General features: G+C 43.1%; 1 protein-coding gene across 1 annotated transcript in view; it reads left to right on the top strand.

Moving 5' to 3' along the window:
- myt1lb (myelin transcription factor 1-like, b) overlaps positions 1-22,242 on the top strand; it is a 145,832-nt gene extending 123,590 nt beyond the window's left edge. Inside the window, exons 12-22 of the mRNA XM_030718267.1 lie at positions 5,104-5,343; positions 8,446-8,567; positions 9,830-9,898; positions 10,498-10,560; positions 10,689-10,772; positions 12,175-12,396; positions 13,686-13,780; positions 14,141-14,244; positions 15,280-15,423; positions 16,046-16,108; positions 19,753-22,242. Coding sequence (XP_030574127.1) covers positions 5,104-5,343; positions 8,446-8,567; positions 9,830-9,898; positions 10,498-10,560; positions 10,689-10,772; positions 12,175-12,396; positions 13,686-13,780; positions 14,141-14,244; positions 15,280-15,423; positions 16,046-16,108; positions 19,753-19,893 — 1,347 coding nt within the window. The 3' untranslated portion in view covers positions 19,894-22,242. The remainder of the gene's footprint in view (positions 1-5,103; positions 5,344-8,445; positions 8,568-9,829; positions 9,899-10,497; positions 10,561-10,688; positions 10,773-12,174; positions 12,397-13,685; positions 13,781-14,140; positions 14,245-15,279; positions 15,424-16,045; positions 16,109-19,752) is intronic.
- The last annotated feature ends 1,418 nt before the right edge of the window (positions 22,243-23,660 follow it).

The raw sequence follows: 23,660 nt of genomic DNA, 5'->3' as shown, positions 1-23,660 counted from the left end.
ACTAATTGCACCACCAAATGCACCGCAACACATTTTAGAAGCATCCCAAAGCTGTCAACCTGATTTTGACAGATTCTGCATCACATCATACAGAGAAGATGAGGGCGGCAGGAGGTCAGATACAGGAACAGCACAGAGAATCAGGTCAATTTTCAAAATAAAAAACCCCATGCAGGCTAAACTCTACTTCTGAAATGTTCCTGGTGATTTGAAGCTCTGCAGAGGTTGGAGACCAACATCCAACATGCATTCGTGGCATTACAAAGCTGCAGCATTGATCCATTGGAAGATTATCTCTGTACTTCATTGTACAACAGCTGGCAGTGAAACTGACAAAGACTGAGAGATTTCAGGCACACACACATTTTGCATTAAAGATCCCAGTCTGTGTCTCACACTCAGAGCTCAGCAGGGCAGTTTTTTATTTTCCATCTGGGGATCAGATAGGAGCAGGACGAGGCCCCGTTTGACACGGCGTGAGTCCAGTGTGTCATTTCTGAGGAGATAAGGTGATGGTGTTCCTGTATTATCAGCACCCGGATCCTGAGCTGGAAAATGGAGGCCAGAAACAGAGTGCACAGCAGAGGGCTAATGCTGGCTTAATGCTAATGTTGACAGCAGAGCGCACGCTGGAGAACGGGGTCGATAGAAGAAAGGTGGCAGGTTTTTCTCGGAGAGGAGAGGAGCTTTACTCCTAAATCTAAATAAAAGTGGAGCAGAACAAACTTGAGGTGACAAACTCAGGGCTTCCTCTGGTCGTGGTGAGCATGATGCTCTCAGGGCAGGATGGGAAGCCTTCAGACTTCAGAGGGTTTTTCTGCTTCTTCCACTTTCATCTCAACACCTCACCTTGTGGCACACAGTTTCTTTATGTCTGCATGAAGGTTCACACAAACACACCTTCTTGTTTCTCAGTTGGTCCATCCACCTGTTTCTCCTCAGTCTCCTGTTTCTCCTCAGTCTGCTGGTTGAAGGGATTGGTTTAGGGTCTGTATTTGAGGTCTTGCAGCAGTGAAAGAGGGAACTTTAAGTGTTTATTATAAGTGTCAGGCACTGCCTGTCCAGTGAGTCCAGTCTCTATCCTTTGTAGCTGGTGACCTTTAAGATGCCTGCACACTGTGCGAGTTCACCCTTCCACCAACATGGTGCAAGGCCAGTTCATTTTAACCATTTAAGTGTTGATTGTTACACAGAGTTACAAGCAGAAGTTTTACAAAAGGTCATTTCTAACCATTCATCCATTTTATTCTGTTTATCTGGGTCTGGGTCATAGGGGGAGCAGTGTAAACAGAGATGTCCAGACCTCCTTCTGGACATCTCTGTTTACAAATGTGACTATAGAATGCTAATTTATAATATTAAAGGTGACCTATTCTTCTTCTCCTTATATTATGTCATATCTCCTGTTCCTGTGGTGGATGTTCATATTAAACGTGACCAAAGTTCAGTGTACGTGCAGGAATCCCTGTGAGCCAAAAGCTCAGGCTGCAGACTGCTCTAAACACAGTTTTTTCTACCCTTGGATCTGTATGATGTCATAGCGAGGGGAAGACCCACCCACCTGCTGTTTAAATCTCCTGTTCATGAGGGCAGAGCTCAAACAGTTTGTTTCTGACAGAGGATGAGGGGCTGCACTGAGGCTCAACGTGAGATAAAGAAGGATTATTTTGAACTGTGAGTCCAAGAATGAAAATATGGAGTGGGAAATGAGCAGAATAGCTTTGGATACTGTAATCTCATCATTTCACATTATTATTGAATTTAATAACAGTTCTTTGGCACTCACAGAAAGAAGACTGAAACCAAGATGGGAATGATTTTTTCCTTAGTAACAGAAATCTGAAATATCTAAATGTTCTCAAAGAGTCAGAGAAACCAGAGGAAAGAGAGAGACGCGAAAAAGGAAGATGCTGATTTTATTTTATTTTAAGAACTGGAATTAGTGGGCAGAAATAATGTGGCCTGAACAAGTGAGTGCACTGGCCCCTTCACACCCAACATTGCCATGGCAACAGAGGTCAGGGGTCATTGTGGGAGGCCAGATCAGGAAGGCAAACCTCTCTACATCTCATCCTCGTTAATTCGATATGAAGGGGTGGGTCACGCTAATTGGGCAGTGACACACAATACAATAGCTGACAAGGAGAGGGCGATCTGCTGAGCAAACTCACAAGGGCGACAAGTCAGTGCCACACATGGCGAGCCACGTGCTGCTGGATCTGGTCCTCAGACCCTTTCTTTTCCCATCTCAGAGATTTACTCACTTTCCACTCGTCCTCCTCGCTCTCTTTCAAGCCCCTGCTCTGATTTCTTTGTTTTTTGCATATTTGTCAAACTCACATGTTTCAGATCAAACTAATCTTAATATTAGACAAAGATAACCTGAGGAAAGACAAAATACTTTTTTTAAATGATGATTTAATTTATTAAGTTAAAAAGCTCTCCAAACCTATCTGCACTGTGTGGGAAAGTAGATGCTCCTCTGTTAAAGCATGAATTAACTGTGATTAACCACATTTTGGAAGCCTGGGTACTGCCAGACCTGCTGAATCAAGAAATCCCTTAAGCAGAACCTGTATGACTAAGGCTACGTTCACACTGCAACCTGAAGTGACCCAATTCCGATTTTTTGTGAAATCCGATTTTTTTTTTTGTGTGGTCGTTCACATTTCCAAATATATGCGACTTGGATGTGATCTGTGTGTGAACAGCAGACGAACCTGAAAGCGTCCTGCATGCACAGTAGAGGACATGATAACGTCACATGTAGCGAGCACGCTCAATGTTTGCGGAAGTCACACGTTTTCCTTCCCGTGTCTGCGTAACGGGATTAAGAATAGTGACGTTTGTCGAGTATCAATGATGTGCAGGTCGGATAAATGCGACCTGGCCGTACACACTCGCATTTGAAAAGATCGGATACGTATCGGATTTAGGACCACATATCCAAGTGGCCTGGGTCGCATTTGAAAAGATCGGACCTGTGTTGTTCAGACTGGCATGAAAAGATCGGATACAGGTCGCATGAAGGCGAAGAAAATCGGATTTGGGTCACTTCAGGCTGCAGTGTGAACGTAGCCAAAGTGAAGCAGGCTAAAAGAGCTCAAAGAGCAGCACATCATGTCACGATCTAAACAACCAGTTGAGAAACAAAGTCACTGACATCTATCAGTCTGGGTTACAGAGACATTTCTCAGGCTTTGAGACTCCAGCGATCAATGGTGAGAGTCATTATCCACACATGGAGAAAACTGAACCTTCCCAGGAGTGGCCAGCCTACCAAAATTACTCCAAAAATCATTGACGACCCATTCAGGAGGACACAGAAGAGCCTAGAACAACCTCTAAAGAACTGCAGGCTTCACTTGCCTCAGTTAAGGTCAGAGTTCATGATTCAACAATAAGAAAGAGAGTGGGAAAAGAGACAGAAACCAAACTTTCTGGAAGGTTTGAGTCCTGTTATATCTGCATAAACTAACACAGCATTTCATAAAGAGAACATCACACCAACAGTCAAACATGGTGGTAGTGTGATGGTCTGGGGCAGCTTTGCTGCTTCAGGGCGACCTGCTGAAATTGATGGAACCATGAACTCTGCTCTCTACCAGAAAATCCTGAAGGAGAACATCTGGCCATCAGTTTGTGCCCTGAAGTTCAAGAGCACTCAGGTTATGCAGTGGGACAGTGATCCCAAACACACCAGTAAGTCCACTTCTGAATGGCTCAAAAAAACAAAATGAATGTACTGGAGCGCCATCGTCAAAGTCAGGACTTAAATCAGACTAAGATTCCTCTGCAAGACCTTAAACAGGCTGGAAAACCTTCCAGTGTGGCTGAATTCAAACTCTGCAAAGAAGAATTTTAGAACTAATTATTAGAATTGGTTTGATCATCTGAAACACATAAGTGAGAAAAATATGCAAAAAAACTAAGGAATTAGGAAGGGAAGAGATACTTTTCCATGACACTGTACATGCATCATCAGCCGCAGAGATATGATGATTATAAAAATATTCGCAAAATATCACAAACAAATATCATTCGGGGAGAAAGCACGTTTGTAGTTTGGCTGTATGGGGAATTTTAGGAAGCAGGATTCGTGTAGGATTTGCTTTTTATTATTTATAGTGTGATATTTTTCTTCTTGGATTAATGACCCTGCAGCTGTAAGGGGTTTTTGGCTCATTTTTATCCTGCTATTCCTGAGTCCTTGCCTCAGTTGTTGCAGTATTCATGGCCAGTTCCAAATCTATCACCCCATGTGTTTGAGTCAGTGTGCGTCACAGAGGTTTTGGCTTCAGACACCAGGAGAATCCGCCCCTAAGGGACACTGTCGGCCGTAATCAGCATTAAAGCGGGCTTTCCTGCTTGTAAAAGGTAGCAACGAGACCGAGGAGTCGGGGTAGGGATATGATATTTATGAGGGATTTTTGATATGAAGGCATGGATTGATGTATGGATAGAAACACGCTCTGTCTTAGTTGTGCTGGATTTTGGATGTGGTCCACTTTGTTCCAGTCCAGTTCTGCCTCTATTTTTGGGTCTCTTTCCAGCCGCTGCTGCTGCTCATCACTGCTCCCTAACCCTCAGCCTCTGCTCCCCCCATGATGTCCACTCACATTAGACTCACACAAATACACACAAACACACACTCCTGACTGCAGTGTGGTGGGATGGAAGGAAAGAGAGATGGAGACAGAAAGGAAGAGGAGAGGAGGACTTCACAGAGGGATGCACTCGTCCTTCAGCGCTGATGACCTCTTCTTCTTTTGACCCTCTTCTGAATCTGTTACTGTACTCTGCTAATGTTTCTTCCTACGCAGACTTGGGCAAAAACAAAATCAAAAAGAAAAATCATTTGGATTATTATTTCAGATATTTGAACTGCAGCTGTTCTCCATCCACAAAGTTTTCTCCTTCTTCTTCTTCTTTTCCACTGTTTTGCCCAGCTCTGATCATAGAGCCTGAAAATGTTTGACTGCTGTTAATCAGACGCTCTCTCTCTCTCTTTTTTATCCCTTTTTCTCCATCCCTGCCTCTTTATCCTCCCTCATAATCATCAACACAAAACACGCACACACAAAAACCACACGCACCCTGCAGAGTCCCGGTCTAGATGTTGATGAGAACGGTACGTTGGACCTGAGCGTGAGCAAGCGTCTTTGCAGCGGCGGCGGTGGCGGTGCAGGTGACTCGGTGCTAACGCCTCTTGAGCCCATGTCCCCCCAGAGGCAGGCCGCCCTGCTGGGCTCCCGCTGCTATGGCATGGGGGATGCTGCAGACTGCTGGGACCTCCCTGTAGACTACACCAAGATCAAACACATAGACGAGGACGAGAAAGAGGTAAAGGGGGATCACGGCCTAAAGTTTACTGAGATTAGTTCTGTCTCCATCTTTAAATGTTCATGACAGATGAGTGACGCAGAGGAGGATAAAAGAGAGGAGCTCCAGATGACAGACAGTCGTGATGTTGGTGATAATTACAAAGCAGTAGTTGTGGCTCTGGAAGCTGATAGACCATACAGTTGGCATGCGTCACTTACACTGTCTGCTCAGCGAATCTCAGCCCAAATTATCTCCCTCCAAGCCATTGATTCAACACTCTGTCTCCAAGTCAAACATTTGCACTGCCGTCTGATTGTCTTCGAGGTTTCTTACCTCGCCGTCTGACTCGCTGTTATATTTGGAATCATTAGTAAGTCATATGAGGGGGATTTTTGAGGGAAACCTAATGAATCTGCATGTTAATTGATGTCAGTGCCGCTGTGTGCAGAGTTGCCATCTCTGTTTGCATCGTGCTCGCTGCATGCTGGCTTTCGGTTTTTACATTTCACTCCTCTCCAAAAATGAATTATGCAAAGTAGCACCTTGGGAGGGAATCGGAATAGTTCATCTCATCAAAGAACTGCAGGAAATCAATGCACCACTGCTGCGACGAGCGCATGCATGTACAGTACATGTGCCTCTTTTGCTGTGTGTGAATATTCATAAGTGTGTGTGTGAGTGTGTGTGTCTCTCTTTGGGAGTGTGTAGATGCAAGCTAGCCTACTTTCTGCATCTTTGAGTGTATGCCTGTGTCGTTCTCCTGACTGCCTGCATCGCAGCCTGCGCTCAGTTTAATTGGAGAAACTGGCTGGCCTGACCCAGCATCACACACCCCGAGACAGCTTGAGTGCTGGATAATTTGGGCTGTATCTGGACCTGTCTCTTTATGGGCATTACTGTACATACACTGCAAGCACTGAGGGAAGGAAAAGAGGATTTGCATCCACAGCCGTCGAGCCCTGGCTGCAAGCACTGCAGACAAAGGCCCATGGAACACAGTCAGCAGCGTGCTGACACTACACCACAGTGCCATCTAGTGGCTGAAAGCTGCATTACACAAGAGGCCAACTCCCTGAATGTTCTCACAATGAATGTGTGCAGACGCACCTGTGAGGCAGTCCTTTCTCTCAGGGTTTATTTCCTGTTAGTCTGACAGGCTGGATGGCTCAACCTGTACAATTCACACTGACTCAGATGCCACTGAGTGTTCGGCCCACATCTGCAATTTTAATCATTCCATGAAGTTGATTCTTGTTTCTGCAATCACTTTAATTTATTCTTTCCTTTAATCAGTGCTTTGCCCTGTCTTGCTATGCTCTCTTTTGTCCTGTCTCCCTCTCCTCACCCCCAGCTGGTTGCAACAGATGACTGTCCCTTCCTGAGTCTGTTTAAGTCGGAGGTTTCTTCCTGTTAAAGGGGAGTTTTTTCTTCCCACTGTCGCCAAGTGTTGGGTTGTTTAATTTTTTGGGGTTTCTCCCAAATACTGTAGGGTCTTTACCTTCCAGTGTAAACCGCCTTGAGGTAACTGTTGTGGTGATTTGTTGCTGTATAAATAAACAACTAAATATTGCTTTCATACTATGATTATTGTCAGAGCTATTGGCACTCTGAGTAAATAGGGGTGGGTCCACATTTGGTGCTTAATTATTTTTCCCAGCATGTTTGAGCCCTCATAAGTTCACAAATGCAGGAGACAACCATTTGACATCATCTGGGCTGAGAAACACATAAAAATTTTTTTTTAAAGAATCTGTTTTATACCCACTCAGGGAGCCACAGTAAAAAAAAAATAAATAAAAAAATAAAAACTCAATCTGATCTTTGTCCAGCACAGTTTTTTTCTCTGTAAGCATCACTGTGATGGGATCTATCATAGTTTGAACAAATTGCAGCAGTTTAATATCTGTTTAATGTCTGATCATTCGCTGGGGAAACCTCTGGGTAAACTCGTATCATCACGTGAGACACGTGGCTGCTCAGAAGTTAGAACATATGAAAGGTCTCGTTCAACATACATTTGATACCAGGATCATCTTCTAGCCCACACAACACTTGTCATAACCAGACATATTATAACTGAGAGACAATCAAAGAATTTGAAAAAGGTGTCTATGAAATAGAGGATTTAGCCAGTTAGAAGTCAGCAGGAAGTCCGCAAGCTAGTTTACGACATTCTGAATGAAGCATGTCTGAAAAACTGAAAGGCAGCGCATCAGTGCTATCAGTTCCTGAGCACATGAAGAAAGAACGTACAAAGAATTTGGGGGGTTTGTGCCTCAAGGCTATGGGGGACAGAAACTGCCAAAATTACAGACATCCAATAAATATATTAATGATGCTGGGTGAGTACAACTATTTTTTTTTTAAAGTTAATTTATAAAATGTGAAATTCATTTTATTCTAATTTGATTTCCTTTTGTTTTAATGTTCCCTATTTAAAGACATGTAATAAGAAAATAAGTACAGAATAAATATTTTAGGGAAATAAATCTGTAAATAGATTTATTGACAATTTTTTTTTTTAAATAGGACAACATAAAACAGGTAAAAAATATGGGCATGGATACTTATGGAAACAAAACAAATTGGTGTAAAATGTGTATTTAAAAATACTTTGAAAATCGATTCATCTTTTTACATAATACTACATTTTTTTATTTTGTTTTTGCTTTATTTATTTTATTTTACAGTCTTAAGATATTTGTTTTGTAATTTTTTAACCAGTTTTTTATTTATTTATTTTTATGGAGCTTTATAATTATACCTTTATTATGATTTTTGGTGCATTTAATGCCACATACATTTTTTTATTTATTCCCATATTTATTTTGATTTTGACAGCTTTGATCCTCCATACCCAAGTGCCCTTTAGTTCCACTATACTTAGGAGAAGAAAACTGGGCAGTTCACACAGAAACAATGCAGGTGAACACAAGAAAATATATAGGATTGATTTTAGGTGAACTATACCTTTAATGGAATGGCATGTAAAAGCATGACTTCTTGAAAACATAAAGCAATGAAGTCAAAAACATAAAAAAAACACACCTTTTTTCTCTCTTCCTCTTTCCCTCTCTGTCTTCCTCCCCATCATCCTCCTCCGTGCCCACCTGACCCCAGCCGGACGATCTCGACCCCTTCCACGACCTCTTGGACGACGGCTCCTATACCACAGACGTCAACATGCCGAGCCCCAAGCCTAAATACCTCCAATGCAAGGAGACAAAGAAGGACCTGATAACGTAAGCACCCCCTCCTCTTCCTCCTCTTCCCACCTGACCCCACCTGCCTCTCCCCACTCATGCTCTGCTTCCCCTCCATTTTGTTTCTTCCTTCATCCTCCTTTTCACCTCAGTGACCCACCCCCCTTCCTCCTCCCTCCCGTCCCATGCTGCTGGCAGTGGCTTTGCTATATGAATTTTATTTCCCAGCTTTATCCATATGTCCACACTGATCCCAGACCTGGTAAATCTGACTGATACCCTCACTGTAGTTTTGATGCTTTATGTTTATGAGATGCAGCAGCAGCTGTCAGTATGGTGATGTCAGGAAGATGAAGCAGAGACAGTGAAGCTAAACTGGAAACAATGAAAACCAAACAAACCAGAAACAACCCCCCTTTTTCTGTAATTTTCACTTTTCCTTCTCCTTCCCTTTGGGCTTATAAATCTGTCTATTTTTCCGGTGGCAGATGTCCCACACCGGGGTGTGATGGAAGTGGTCACTTGACGAGCAATTTCGCCTCACATCGAAGGTGTGACTTCCTTTTCTCCTGGTGGATTCTAAGTCTATTTCTCTTTATTGTTTTCAGCTTACCTCGACTATGCTGTCAAACACCTGTAGGCAGAATGTCTCTCTCTCTCTCTCTCTCTCTCTCTCTCTCTTATCTGTTAGCCCTTTGACTATTTGACCAGACATGCCGAAGCAGGGCTGAAATACTGAAAGAAGAACCGACTAGAAATTAATTAAAGATTGGCTACATGCTCATTTTCCTAAGCTAAACCCCCGGATGAAGCGATTCCTCAATGGGCCGTGTGTAAAGCTGTCTAAGCTGATGTTATTCAGTCCTCCAGGCCTTTCCCACAGTGCAATGCAGACTAAGCATTTAGCATTCAGAGACAGCAGGTTGAAGCAGAATTGCTGAGTATAAGATGGGTCTGCATGGACCGAGTGAAGTCAGACGTGGCTGCACAGACTTTTGGATTTCCCCTCAACGAGCACACGATTCCAACAAAGTTTCTGAAAACATTTTTTTAAGTCCCGTTTGAGCAGCGTAGCTGCATGAAAACATCCTTTTCTTTACACGGGTGCAAATACTCAGAGGGTTAACTTTCCCTGCACGTGCATCATGGCTTTATTACATTTCCTGGTTGATATTTTTATTTCTGCATGTGTTTGGAGCGGGAGTGTGAGTGCAGGCTGATTGTGTTGCGTCACAGTAGTTGGAGTGTGTTTTCTTTCCTTAATTTTTGTGTGACTAATGTTCCACTGGTGTATTTTTCAGTCTCTCAGGTTGTCCTTTAGCTGACAAAAGTATTCGAAGCATGCTGGCCAACAACGCACAAGAGCTCAAGTAAGTGTGACATGATTCATTCACACGTTTGATTTGTATGTCGAGCTCGCTCTGCCTTCATCAGCGGTGTTACAGTCAGCTTACATGAATGTACAAACTGATGACGTAAAGCAGAGATTTGCAATCAGGGGTACAAAGACCTCAGGGGGGCCGTCCACAGGCAGGGGGTGAACTTTTAAACAGTTTAATTAAAGAGCTGAGTGGACCTGAAGAGGTCTGAGTAGTAAAGTTAACTAAAATGGAAGAAGAGTGGGAACTGACAGCCAAATAATGCACATGATTTAAATACAACTGTAATGAACAAAGAAAGGAAGACAATGGTTACCAGTTGGCCACCAACAGACTCTGAGAGGACATAACAGGATGAGCGCATTGGTCACTTTGGTCTTCTAAAGAGATTTTATGCCAGTATAGGACAGTATAGTCGTGTTCTTGTAACATGGCACTGACTAACTTCTGGAGCCTCCAGTGGACATTAGAGGAACTGCAGTTCTCATGTGAAACGGACCTTTGCCCTTTTAAAGGCCTTTGGCTTCATCGAATTGAGATGCTGCACTTCTGCTGTAGGCCCTGAGCCCTTTTTGTGTTTTCTGCCCCAGGTGCCCGACACCAGGGTGCGATGGTTCGGGACATATCACTGGCAACTACGCCTCACACAGAAGGTAAAGCACTGACTCCCCATGCACATATTAATCAGCTCCTGTGTTTCTTCTCATTTCTGCCTGGTGCAGAGCTCACCTCACACTGCGTCTCTCTCCTCTCTCTTTGTAATGCTGTCATTTATCTGCAGTCTTTCAGGGTGTCCGCGGGCCAGGAAAAGTGGGATAAAGATCATCCACAGTAAAGAGAACAAGGAGGACCAGGAGCCTATCAGGTACAGTACAGATACTCATCATCCGTCTTCTGTCTCCCTTTAAAACCCTGATGATAACTCCTCCTCCTCCTCCTGCGACCAGCTCTGCTCACTATATATTTCCCGTGTGTCACAGGACATGATACATGACTTTAAAATGATGCAAAGAAACCGTGTGCTGATGTGTTGCTGCTTGACTCCTGTAAGTAGGACTCAGTATCAGCTCTGACAAGACAAATGTCCTTGGAGTGTGAAGTTTCTGCGGGAGTGTAGAGGTGCAGGAGAAACTTCAGGGATGCAGGGCTGTATCAGTTTAGAGGAGGCTGGGAGAGGTTCTGCAGTCTCTGGCAGACTCCTGCAGACACACAGGTAGGGAAAGAGAGCGGGAGATAGAGGCAGAGAGAGATTGACTGACTTTACCTGAATCGCGCAATGTGCTTCTCTGGCCTCGACTCTGCAGCTGCATTGATTTCTCTGGTGGTGCAGAGCACAAACAATACTCTCTTTGCTTGCTCTAAAGCTCCTCATTGTGCCTGATTCTGAGGATGGCCGGCCACAGCTAACCGTGTTAGGCTGCTCTGTGGTTAGCACAGGGAGCTAACATGGGCATGGTAGTAAGAACAGAATCAGCTGGTGCACGTTTTTGTGCGCATTTTGTACACACTTATCAGAAAATGAGGCCCACTGAGACTGTGTGATAGGACGTTTTTGTGAGGAGGGCACTGCCTCTGCAACTGAACGAAGGGGCGTGGAAATGAGATCTGCCCCAGAAGGAAGAGGGGGTCTCCCAGTGGCTGGAACTGGCTTGAAGCTGTTTGAGATATAATCGGGTATTTCTCACAGAAGGAAACTAATAATGGATTACAGTTTGTGCTGGAAGTGCAGAACAGAAGTTCAGACTGTCCTGCGTTGTATGAGGGGAATGTTTTATACTTTTTTAGACCAATTGTGGGTTAAGCTTTGGGAAGAACAGACAAGAGGAATTAAATAAATTCCTTTGACTGAAGCCAGCAGGAGAGTCGGTGCACCTGAACCCCCCGCATCTGTTTTCTAGTCAAAAAGCCATGAGGTTGAACTAAAAGCAGACAGAACTGATACTTCCACGGCTTTAGCCATAATCCGTTCTGCGCGCTGTGACATTTGGAATAATTTACTGCCTCAATGCATCTGATTAGCACTGGTGTTGATGCACTGTCACCATTCCAAAACTGCGATAAGGCTGCCACTGGGACAGCTTTAAAATAAGATGATCATATCTTTGTTTAAATCAGAGTGAAAGGGATGGAGGAAAACTGAAAAATAACATCAGCCTGTACAGTGTTTCAGCACTGAGGAGGCAGAAGCTCAGACTCTCAGGTCACAAATAAGCAAGTTATCTCCTGTATGATAAAAAGATGATGGAGGGTGTTTTATTCCCCCTTAGGTGTCCAGTCCCAGGATGTGATGGTCAGGGTCATGTGACAGGGAAGTACGCATCCCATAGAAGTGCATCAGGATGCCCCATAGCAGCCAAGAGACAAAAGGACGGCTACCTAAACGGCATTCAGTTCACATGGAAGTCTGGGAAGACGGAGGGCATGTCCTGCCCGACGCCGGGCTGCGACGGCTCGGGTCACGTCAGCGGAAGCTTTCTGACACATCGGAGGTGAGTCAGGGGAACGTGGCCGCAGTATTAAATATGGAGATTAAGGAGAATGACATCTGCCATCGCTCAGAAGGCCTTACATGGTCATCAAAATCTTTAAAAACTTTTTTTTTTTACAGATTTCAAAATGTCAAACTCAGCTTTTCTGTAGTGGTGGAAATCAATCCAAACTTTCTACAGGTGCCCAACTTTCAAACATCAGCCTGCACAGAGGCAGTGATGGAACAAACCTTTTCTGCAGCCTCTGATGCGTTATTAGGGCAGCGCGCTCCTGCAGGAAGCAGCACTGAGTATTCCTGTCTGAATGGAGGGGAAAACGCAGTAACAAAGGCAGACAGACAGGTCAGTCAGGGCTTCATCCTACAGCCAAAACTTTAGAAGAAAAAAACCAGATGGAGGCTTCAGATGATGGAAGAGCTGCACAGTCTGCAGACTAAAACCCCATCGAGCTGATTCAGGATGAACTGGACAGAAGGGGGACAGCCCAGCAAACACTGTTTCATCTCCATCGTATAAAAAAACACCACGAGTGTTTTGACTGCTGAATGAGTCAAAAATGCAGATGAATTATCAGGGTTGGCAGCTCTCGTTTTTCTACATTCCCATGCTGCCCAAACAAAGCTCACACTGAATGAGGGGATGCCTCAGAGAAAATGGTCTGGAGAAACAACCTTTTGGTTGGCGTTGCAGGAGGTGCACAGACCCATCTGCAGGAGGTTCCTAACATGTTCAGGAGCCCTGAGCTCCATCACAGCCATCGAGACCTTTTTATTTTACTGTTGTTAAAAGTCTGATCTGTTTCCTGAAGCCAGACGTAGATTTTCTAAATTGTCAGTCAGTTTATGTGGTGCTGCTTATTTTATCAGTATTGTGTGCGTGGACGCTTACCTGAATACTGGACTTCAGCTCATTGGGTGAATAAAATATGAAGCTACATGAATGCTAATGTTATTGTGTAGGCTAGTGTGCTAGCAAGTTAACCAAATAAACTTAAAAAAATCATAGCATGTTAAATATGTTTTAACATGCGAGTGTACGGGAATGGACTCACTGCTGGTGCCTCTGCTGGACGTCAGAGGAACTGCAGCGTTTGGCACTTTGGCTGCTCGGTTGAAAGTTGCCACATTAACATGAGCATCCTGTATCTTCTTTAGGAAGAACACATTAAGTGGGATCTATTTTTCTTTCATTTTCAAAGCTGTCTGTGAACCATGTTGGCTTGCTGTGTGTGCCTGTGGAAGCCCATCATACACTGAAACAATGCTTCCTCTTCTTGTCACTGCTTCCAGTCTGTCAGGTTGTCCACGTGCCACCTCCGCCATGAGGAAAGCCAGGCTCTCCGGAGTGGAAATGCTAACAATAAAGCAGCAGCGTGCCAGCAACGGTAACTGCAACTACCACTCACCCACACAATACAGCCAATCAGGAACGTGGCCATGGAATGATTTACTGAAGACACTTCCAATTTTACATAATGGACCAATCAGGACTGTGTGTGTGTGTGTGAGAGAGAGAGAGAGAGAGAGAGAGAGAGAGAGAGAGCTGGGTGTGAATAATGAGAGGAGTCGAAGAACAGGGCTGGGTTTGCTGTAATGTGTCTGTGAGGTTGTTGAGTCTTAATGGCCCGGTCCGGTTGTGCTGTGGAGGTGCAGACAGTCGCACACAGTGTGTCCAGCAGACTTCGATTTTAATTACTTCTACACAAAGGGTGCTGCTGTGATTCAGAGTGCCTCCTTCTGTGCAGGGCTGGAGCACGAGGAGGAGATCAAACAGCTGGATGAAGAAATCAAAGATTTAAGTGAATCTAATTCACAAGTGGAAGCAGACATGATCAAACTTAGAACACAGGTGAGTCACTTCCTGTCAGCTGCATCCATACACCTTTTTCTGTACCAGGTGTGATCGTAAAGTTCTGCAACTCCGCCTCTTAGAACTCAGAAACCTAAACCTTGTTGGAGAAATCGGGTCAGGTTTGTCCTTTTAAAGAAATATGAGGAGTTCTGGGGTGCATGACACAGTGTGGCTGGTCTCCAGTTTAATATCATCTTTTTGTGCATGTTTGCACCGTTTCAGAGACACTTTCAGAAGTCCTGTTATTACCTCTGAACTTGTGCTTCTGCTGCAGTGCATCAAAATGGCGATTCTTTCAACTTCATTTTCATTTAGCAGGTGAAATCAAAGTGAGTGAAGCTTGTGTTGGCTAAATACTGTCAAAGGATGGCATGTATCATAGGTGTTTTATCATTTTTATGGACCCACCTCATAAACTTTCAGAAGACACAGATGACTAGTAGAAAAAGTAAATCCGTTTATCATGGAATATCAGCCTGACCTGAAGGAGAGAACAGGGGAAAGCAGACATGGTCATTCATGAAGTTCTGGTCTCACACAGTCTCACATACTTCCTCCTACATCTCCACATAGAGAGAGACACAGTATGCCAGTATGGACTGTCAGCAAACAGTTGAACTGCACTGTAAGCCAAACAAACCTCATTAAACAGAAGCAAAAAGGCCCCAATTTTTTTCATGATTAAAATTTTGCCAGTCTCCCCTTCAAGGTCATCTTCTTGTGTGCCTCTGGGCCTTCTATTTTTAAATCCCTCCCTGGACCGTGGACTTCAGACTTGCAGAAAACAAACATCAGTTTCTTTGTGGAGCTGACCCAACTTTCACCACTGCTGATCAGACCTGTGCACACCTGGTAACATGGTCTTAAGCCTCAAGTGGACGTTAGAGGAACTGCAGCTTCATTTTGCAGCCCTGGAGGTTGTTGAGGCGGATTTGCAGAACTTTATGGTTGCACCTCGTATGCGCTGATCCTGCAGTGGTGTGTAGCTGCCCGTGAAGCTGTGCACTAACCCTGCACCGTCCCTCTCCCCAGATCACAACAATGGAGTCCAACTTGAAGTCCATAGAGGAGGAAAACAAGGTGATTGAACAGCAAAATGAATCTCTCCTGCATGAGCTGGCCAACCTCAGCCAGTCACTGATTAACAGTTTAGCTAATGTCCAGCTCCCTCATATGGTAAGGGCCACCAGGAACGGCAAGCCAGCAAGTTGCAGAATAAAGCTGACCGTAGCATTATCTGTGTGTTTAAGCTCAGCCCAATGTGCATGCTGCTTATCCTGAAGTGTGAGACGTTGCTTGTCTTTCCAAACAGCGAGGGGGAGTGGTAGTTTCTCACAGCGATAGCATCTCCGTGAACTGAAATTAACCCAGAGTGTGTAGAGTGTGTATTGAGGTTTCTGTCTTTTATTCTTAGTTTAATTTTGACTGTTTTTGAGGAATGAAAATATATACATTCATGTGTCCACATGAATGTTTGCTCTTAATGATTAAAAAAGTTTTATAGTAATTACACTGAAATTTGCTGTTTATCCTCCACACTGCTCTCATATCCTTTAATTTACAAAGGAATTAAACCTCAATTAAGGTGTAAATTGAAGGCACTTTAAACAATCATATCCTACGTTTATACTTGAAAATTTCTTCTGATCAAAAATGTCTATGACACTGCAGTAGAAAGACTGTCTCTACATACACAGCTTTTCTCAGTTAGATACAGCCATCTAGTGTTTCATTTTGAGAATGCACCCTACTTTCTCAAAGAGATTTAATTGAGAATTGTAACTTCTTTCCTTCTCAGAAACCACTGACACACAAAGAGCCTCCTCTGAGGACTAACAGCTGCTTACAGATGCACCAGCAAGTAAGTCACAACCTGCATCATTTACAATGTTCTGTTTATGCACTCTGCTGCAGTATGTTGGATTTTAGTTCCTGTCTAAGGTGGTTCTGTAATTATGGAAGCAAAGAAAGACAATTCAACACCTTGATGTGACTCTTAATCAGCACTAATTCCTTAATGTTGTCTTGGGAAACTGAAATCAGGTGGAAACATTTGGTTTGGACTGTTGATGTGTCAGACGCCAAAATTCAAGATATATGAATTCTAACTTTGACCTGCTGGTTCGGTGTTTATTAATCAGGTGTAATCCAATCAATCAGACCATTAGAAGTTCAGATGTTCCACCCATGCAGGGCCAGGGCCTGATTGAGAGCTGGTGCCACCAAACTGTTGGAGGAGAGAAAATCAATGATGGTGCAGTTCACCAATTGTGTTTGCTGTGATTTTCTTTAGCACAGATTTTACCCCAATGTCTTGAACCTGTTAAAATGTTCACCGCTTCCCAAAGTCCACTGAAGCAGACCTGGAAAAAAGAAGTACAAGAGAGCTGGAAATGGTGCCAGCCTATCTCAGGTGCCATATGAGCTACAACAATGACCCAGTGAACATCAACTGGCGGCCCGCAGGCCATTTCCGGCCCACCAGAGATTTCCATCCTGCCCTCCGAATAGTACTGAAATCAGGACTATCCAAGTGAGGAGGAAAAAAATATGAAGAACTCAGATGCAAAAACTGGTCAGTCAAAAATGAGATAATGATATTTAAGGAATCCTTTCTACATGTACTATACGTAAATCAATTAAATCACGTCGTAACTCGTTAAACACCCATCTCTGCCTAGTCTGAATTATCAGAGGTCGCAAAACGCCACTTCCCATTGCCCATAAAAGCCTCAGTGTCCCAAGAACCAATCCGAATGCTAGATTGGACCACGTGCCTTCAAATATTTTCACCACTACACTTTGTTGGTGGTGATCAGATTGTAAACACAGCTGAAGATGAGTCTAACCTTGTTGTATGTTGAAAAAAATGTTGCAGTCAAACTTGTCTAACTTAAGGAAGTAAAAGTCTTAATGAGATTTTTGTCGGTGAACCTATGGAGGATCATTACTGGCTCCCGAGCATACTCCCCGGCCTGCACGGGGCTCCGTCTTCGTTGATGTGAGGGTCTCATACGGTCTGCTCGTGGGAGGACCAGACAGGTAGGCAGCTCGCCAGCTGGGTGTGTACCCGCATGCAGGTCCGTATATGTCCCTTGGTTGTCATGAACCCTGCGGCCTAGTATCTGCTATTCTATTATTGTTAAAATAAATGTTCTGCCATTTTGTGCCATTGCAGTTGTACTGAGTGAATCTACGTAGAAATCTTTTTATCATAGTCTGATATTTGTGCCTTTTGCCTTCATTCACGTTTTGCCAGAAAAATAAATAAATAAACAAAAATGTTTAAAAAGTAGGTAAATTACTATATTTACATTTTTGTAAAAAGGAACCTCACCATTGCCTGTAAAATGAAATTACTGAACTTTACCCTAAGATCCTGATAATAAAAAAATCTCTTTTAACAGAAAAGTGTCCAGGCAGATTTAGATGGTTTTGCATCTGAACTCTTCATGTTTCTATATTCATTAAAAAAAACAACAACATCGCTTCATCTGGGGGTTTAGCTTAGGAAAATGAGCATGTAGTTAATCTTTAATTAATTTCTAGTCGGTTCTTCTTTCAGTAGTTCAGCCCTGCTTTCTGAAAAGTAGATAAACTCGTTGCTCATGTAACATTTTATTGTTTCTGTGCTCATCATATCTATAATGAGAACAATTGTGGTGTCTCCATAACAACTGTCAAAATAACAGAAGAACATGTTCAGTGGTATGAAAACGTTTGGGCACCCCTGATAATTTTCATGATTTTCCTTTATAAATCATTGGTTGTTGGGATCAGCAATTTCAGTTAAATATATCATATAGCAGACAAACAGAGTGATGTCTGAGAAATGAAATGAAGTTTATAGGATTTACAGAAAGTGTGCAATAATTATTTAAACAAAATTAGGCAGGAGCATCTGGCCCTCACAGCATCTGCAGAGGAAAGTGTAGTTGATGACCCCCTGCTGGTTCTCAAAGTGTGGGCCTGCAGTAATAACATAAATTCAGTTTGAAATTACTCACAAATATGCACAGTTACATATTTATACAAATGTTTTAATTTATATAAAAAGTGAATTAAAATTGGGATTTTCCGGTTTAAGGGGGCTGCAGCATTCTTGACTTTTGGAACCACTGGTCTAGACTAAACCTGCCAACCAGCTTCAACCATTGTTCTGTCCTCCAACATAATAAGAAAAAGTTTGATTTCTTCATCCTGTCATGTTTTAGACAGGCCAGACAGGATGCTACACTGACAGTACTGTGCAAAAGTCTTGAGTCACCCCTCCTTTCTTTCTGTTTTGCTTCCAAAGATCCAGACAGTTGCTTTTTTTTTTTTTTTTATTAAAGTGATCTTGAGTAACCTTCGCCAGGGCTGCCCTTTGTCACCAATTCTGTTCATAATTTTTATGGACATAATTTCTAGGCATGACCAGGTGGCAGAAAGCTTCCAGCTTGGTGGCCTCAGAATCTCAGCTCTGCTCTTTGCAGATGATGCAGTCCTGTTGGCTTCATCAGGTGGTGGCCTCCAGCTCGCAGTGGAATAGTTCACAGCCGAGTGTGAAGCAACTCTAAGTCTGAGGCCATGGTTCTCAGCCAGAAAAGGGTGGAGTGCCCACACTGGCTCAGGGATGAGTTCCTGCCCCAGGTGGAGGAGTTCAAGTATCTTATTCAAGGCTCTTATTTACTAGTGATCAACAGATGGATCGGGGCTGCATCTGCACTGATGCAGATGCTGCACTGGCCTGTCATGGTGAAGAGGGAGCTGAGCGGTCGATCTACGTCCCTACCCTCCCCTGTGGTCATGAACTTTGGGTAGTGACCAAACGAATAAGATCACAAATACAAGCAGCAGAAATGAGTTTCCTCCGAAGGGTAACTGGCCTCTCTCTGTTAGAGATAGGGTGAGGAGCGCAGCCATTCAGGATGGGCTCAAAGTAGAGCTGCTGCTCCTCCACATCAAAAGTTGAGGTGGTTCGGGCATCTGACTAGGATGCGTCCTGGGCGCCTCTTGGGTGAGGTGTTCCGAGCATGTCCTACCGGAAGGAGGCCCTGGGGCAGACCTGGGACACGCTGGAGAGATTATATCTCTCGGCTGGCCTGGGAACACCTTGGGGTCCCCCCGGAGGAGCTGGTGGAAGTGCCTGGGGAGAGATAGGCCTGGGCTTCTCTCCTTAGGCTGCTGCCCCTGCGACCCAAGCGATGAATCCACATTTGACATTTCTGGTTCAAATCATCACCAGCAGGAGGTAAGGAGAGATGTCCAACAGTGAGTGTCTCCAAACGTGTGAAAAACAGTGGAGAATCCAATTTATTTTGGCCTTTCTTTGCTTCCATACTTCATCTGTCCATGTTCTAAAATCAGTAATGGGTGGATGAGACGATGTTCTAACATTACTGTGTTTTACTCTGAGGTGGAGTTTGTGATGGATTTGAAGTTTCAATTAAAGTTAGAAGATGTATGATGATTTTTTTTTTTTGCTTCTGATAGTCTACATGTGATGTTTGTGTTTTTCTGCAGGAGCCAATTAGTGAACAGAACTTTGATGCCTACGTCACCACTCTGACGGACATGTACACAAACCAAGAGCAGTACCAGAGCCCAGAGAACAAAGCCCTGCTGGAAAACATCAAGCAGGCTGTCCAAGGGATCCAGGTGTAACCAACCAATCAGCAAAGGAAGACTTTTTGTTCCCACCGCAGGTGTGGGCAGCGAATCAGAATCCACGTACAAACAAGCAGTGATGGTTTGATCTCCTCGGTCCGGTGCAGTAACTTCTAAAGTGTTATATATTCTAAATTCTGTTCTTTGAAAAAATGCTGAGGCGCTAAGCGTAGGAAGACCTCGAGATCTTTTCTTTCTGTCTTTTCTTTCTGGGTTTCGCTGTGAGGGAGAGCATCAAAACCGCAGAATTAGTTTTTGAGGACATTCACATTTTGTACGTTTTCATATGAGCTGACATAGTGTCATGTAATGTTTCTAGCTGCTCATGTATGCACATTTTTAGTGTATATTTCTGAACAGTAAGCTAATGCTAATGGAACGTGAGCTCTTTTTGACCAAGAAAAGCAGCGACGGAGGAGGAAGCTACGGATTTTTCTCCTCACGCAGTGGACGATTCTGGACTTTTAGATGTTTTTTTTTCTTTGTCTTCTTCTTCTTCTTCTTCTTGCGTGTAGATTGTTCCAGAGCAAGAACTGGTTTTGCAGATCGCTTTATTTTCTGGCAATGCTTGAGAAAAGTTTGTGCTTTGTTTTAATGAAAAGACGTGCAGCTGCAGGTGGGGGCATTTTTAAATCGGTGCTGTAAATGAACCCGGAGAGGAAACTGACCTGATGTTTGTATGAATGTATGTATGAACAGTTCTATCGGAAACATCATTACACGGAAACCTGATGGTGGAAATCCCATTACCTAGGAGAGCCAATTGAATCCTAGAGGAACACGTCATGTTCACATGCTCATCGTTAATTAGTAGAAAAGATGTGTAAAGACCTATAGAGACCTCTCTGCTATCAAATCTGCTCAATTTGGAGACTCGTGTTGGAAACGTCTCTGCAATATCAGAACTATTGTTTCTAGCAGGAACGTGATGCAATCTGCAAAGGAAAAACGGTTGGGTATATGCAATCTCTTGTTTATAAGCATAGCGGGGTAACAGGAATCTTTTTAATATAGCCTGTAATGTAAAATATTGATTTTTATACAAATCTTTTAATACAAAAAGTCTTTTTAAAAAAGGAGGAGGGAACCTGGACGTTGAGTTTTAGAAGCGGAAGTATATGAGTTCCACTTTTTTTCTGTACGATTTTGCACAGGGACACCTTCGTTTCCATGTTTTGATGTTCTTACAGAAGCTAAAAGCAGTACCCGAGAGCCTGAAGCGAGGGTTTCCGAGGGTTTTGTAAAGAGTATTTATAGAGTATGACAGCGGGACTTACAGGGTCACTGTCCCCACTTATGTGCCAGTAGACTATTTGCACTTGTCCTTGAAGATATTATCCTTACGTACGGCGGCGTGCAATTTCCCAGGTGACCTCTTTGGCACACGATCGGATTTCGTACCACTGAGAGAGGAAGAACAGGGACTTTGAATCAGATGAGAGGATGGTTAGAACCATAGCAGTTATACTGTAGGCTACTTATCAAGTGTAAAAACATTCAGTCATTTTTGCTCTGTTTTAGGAAGATGAAGTTATCCCCCAGCAGCACTTTATATCTAATCACTGTACAAAGGGTTAAATAGTCAATCAATTCAAGGTTTGAAAAAAATAAGCCGAAGCAGCGGAGGCATGCAGGAGCAAGACCTTCGCGGGGTGATGCTGCAGTCGCTGTGCGCACCCCTCCATTCTGTTGTCCTAGTTGTTAGCGATCATGTTCAGATTTTGCCTTTTCGAGAGCGAATGCAAAAGGTGCTCGTCGTTCACCTGACTGAATCTCATCTATTGTACTTTACCGTCCTCTGTCAGGACTCTGCTTCCCATCATCCATGACTGCATACGCCTTTTTCCACAGCATCGTGTCTGCAGCTTTTTGCCAATATAGTAACGCTTCAGTAGAGTAATAGCTAGTACCAGTTTTTGAATTAATTCTCATTACCAGTGAACACGGAGGAGGGATTTTAAAGCACAAACCGGCTGCTCATCTGATGTTGGGACATAAATAACAAACCTGAAAAAGAGTATCTGTGACTATCTGTAGGGAACACAAAGAGGTCGTCACATATTTAGAACTTTTCATAGAAATTATTGTGAATTCATCAGAGTTTATTATTTAGTTGGAGCCAGCTGATTTGGTTGGAGGTTGATTTCAGTGACCATTAACAAAGACAGGATTTTGTATAAACTATTGTGCTCTCTGTGGAACTGAAGTTTGATTTATTTTTGTACTACACAGCATGGATTTGTTGACATTTTAATTTTGCTATAAATGTGTGAGATCACAAGTTGCTGTGATATTTCATTTATAAATTGTGAACTTTGTACAATTTTTGTCATGCTGGATGTTGACACATCTTAAACTCAGAATAAAGAAAAAATGTGTTGCCAGAGGCCTGGAAAGGAATTCCTTGTGTCTTTATTTCTGTGAAGGTTCAACATCTCACTCTTCTAACACTGTGAGAACCAACAGAAAATGATCTGCTGTGAGATTATCACAGACTGCATTACTCAGTCCTTACTCAGCCTCAGCATTGACTCTGTGACACTCCTTTGACATTTTGGCCTTTGCCGTTTTAAAACCAGATGTGATAACATCTGGGACATCACACAGCAGCAACTTGTCAATCACTAGGAGGGCCCACCCCAAATCATCCCCTGCTTTATGCTGCATTTGACTCTAAATGCTGCATTCACGTTACACTCTTCTAATAACATTCCTTAATGAAATATGGCTCTAAAGGTGCATTTCCCACAGCACTCTGTCACAGTTTTCCCTGCAGCCCTCCAGCTCTTACCTGTGTTGATGTGACAGAAGATCTTTCCTTTCAAATTCCTTCTTTTCCAAGTGTGCTTTTTTTTAAAAAAATAAATAAATTTTTGCTGTTATCTGTAATTATTATGTTTATCTCCAATTGCCAGTTTTCCTTGAAAGGCAAACATTTGTTCCTTTAGTAATATCTTACATATGTGGTCTGTGTGCGTCTAACCATCCCCAGCTTGTTAACTACGGTGTGATTTTAAAATGAACCAGCAGGTGTCAGCAAACAATACCTCATACCTACTGCACCTGCTGATGAAGCCAGGTTATCTTTAAGGAGCATGAACTGAGTCTACCTGTTTCTCTCTCCACCCACTGCCTCACCTTCAGTTCAGGAAGCAAACAATAATATCTTTCTGGTTTATCTTTCTTATTCAACTCCAAAAAACGGTTTAGCTAAATATTGTATTTATTTAGCTAAAATAATAATAATAAAAACTTTTTACCATACCCATCCGTCCAGAGTGTACCCACCTCTCACCCTATGACAGCCAGGATAGGCCCCATGACCGTGAACTGGACCAGAAGAAGAGATGGATAGGTGGATGGAAGCCATACCATTGGTTGATTTCAGACTTTTAATCGATAATTTTGGTAGCAAAATCACCTGATTAGAATTGTTAGCCATACTTTTAGAGAACTGTTTCAACTTTTGACCATCACATATCCACGTGAATCATTCAAGCATTGATTTTTTTTCTTTTTTGTCTACTGGTATCTGCTTTTAGGAACATTCTTCTTCAGGTCCACTCAAGTGTCTACCATGGGGTACATCAGTGACGTGCAGTCAGGGGAGGCAGGTGAATCAGTGCCTCCCCTGTCATAATGACAAGTAAAATTGTCAAGTTGTCTCAAATTTTTGTGCAACTTTCCCCAACTTGAAAAAAGGAATACATCTTCTGGAGTTTAGGATAACTGGGTTTCACTCGGAATTACTTCACACTGAACAT

Source organism: Archocentrus centrarchus, chromosome 22 (genome assembly GCF_007364275.1).
Source record: "Archocentrus centrarchus isolate MPI-CPG fArcCen1 chromosome 22, fArcCen1, whole genome shotgun sequence".
Taxonomy (NCBI): Eukaryota; Metazoa; Chordata; class Actinopteri; order Cichliformes; family Cichlidae; genus Archocentrus; species Archocentrus centrarchus.
Note: the sequence above shows the minus strand (reverse complement) of the source record. Positions and strands in the feature narration are given on the sequence as shown.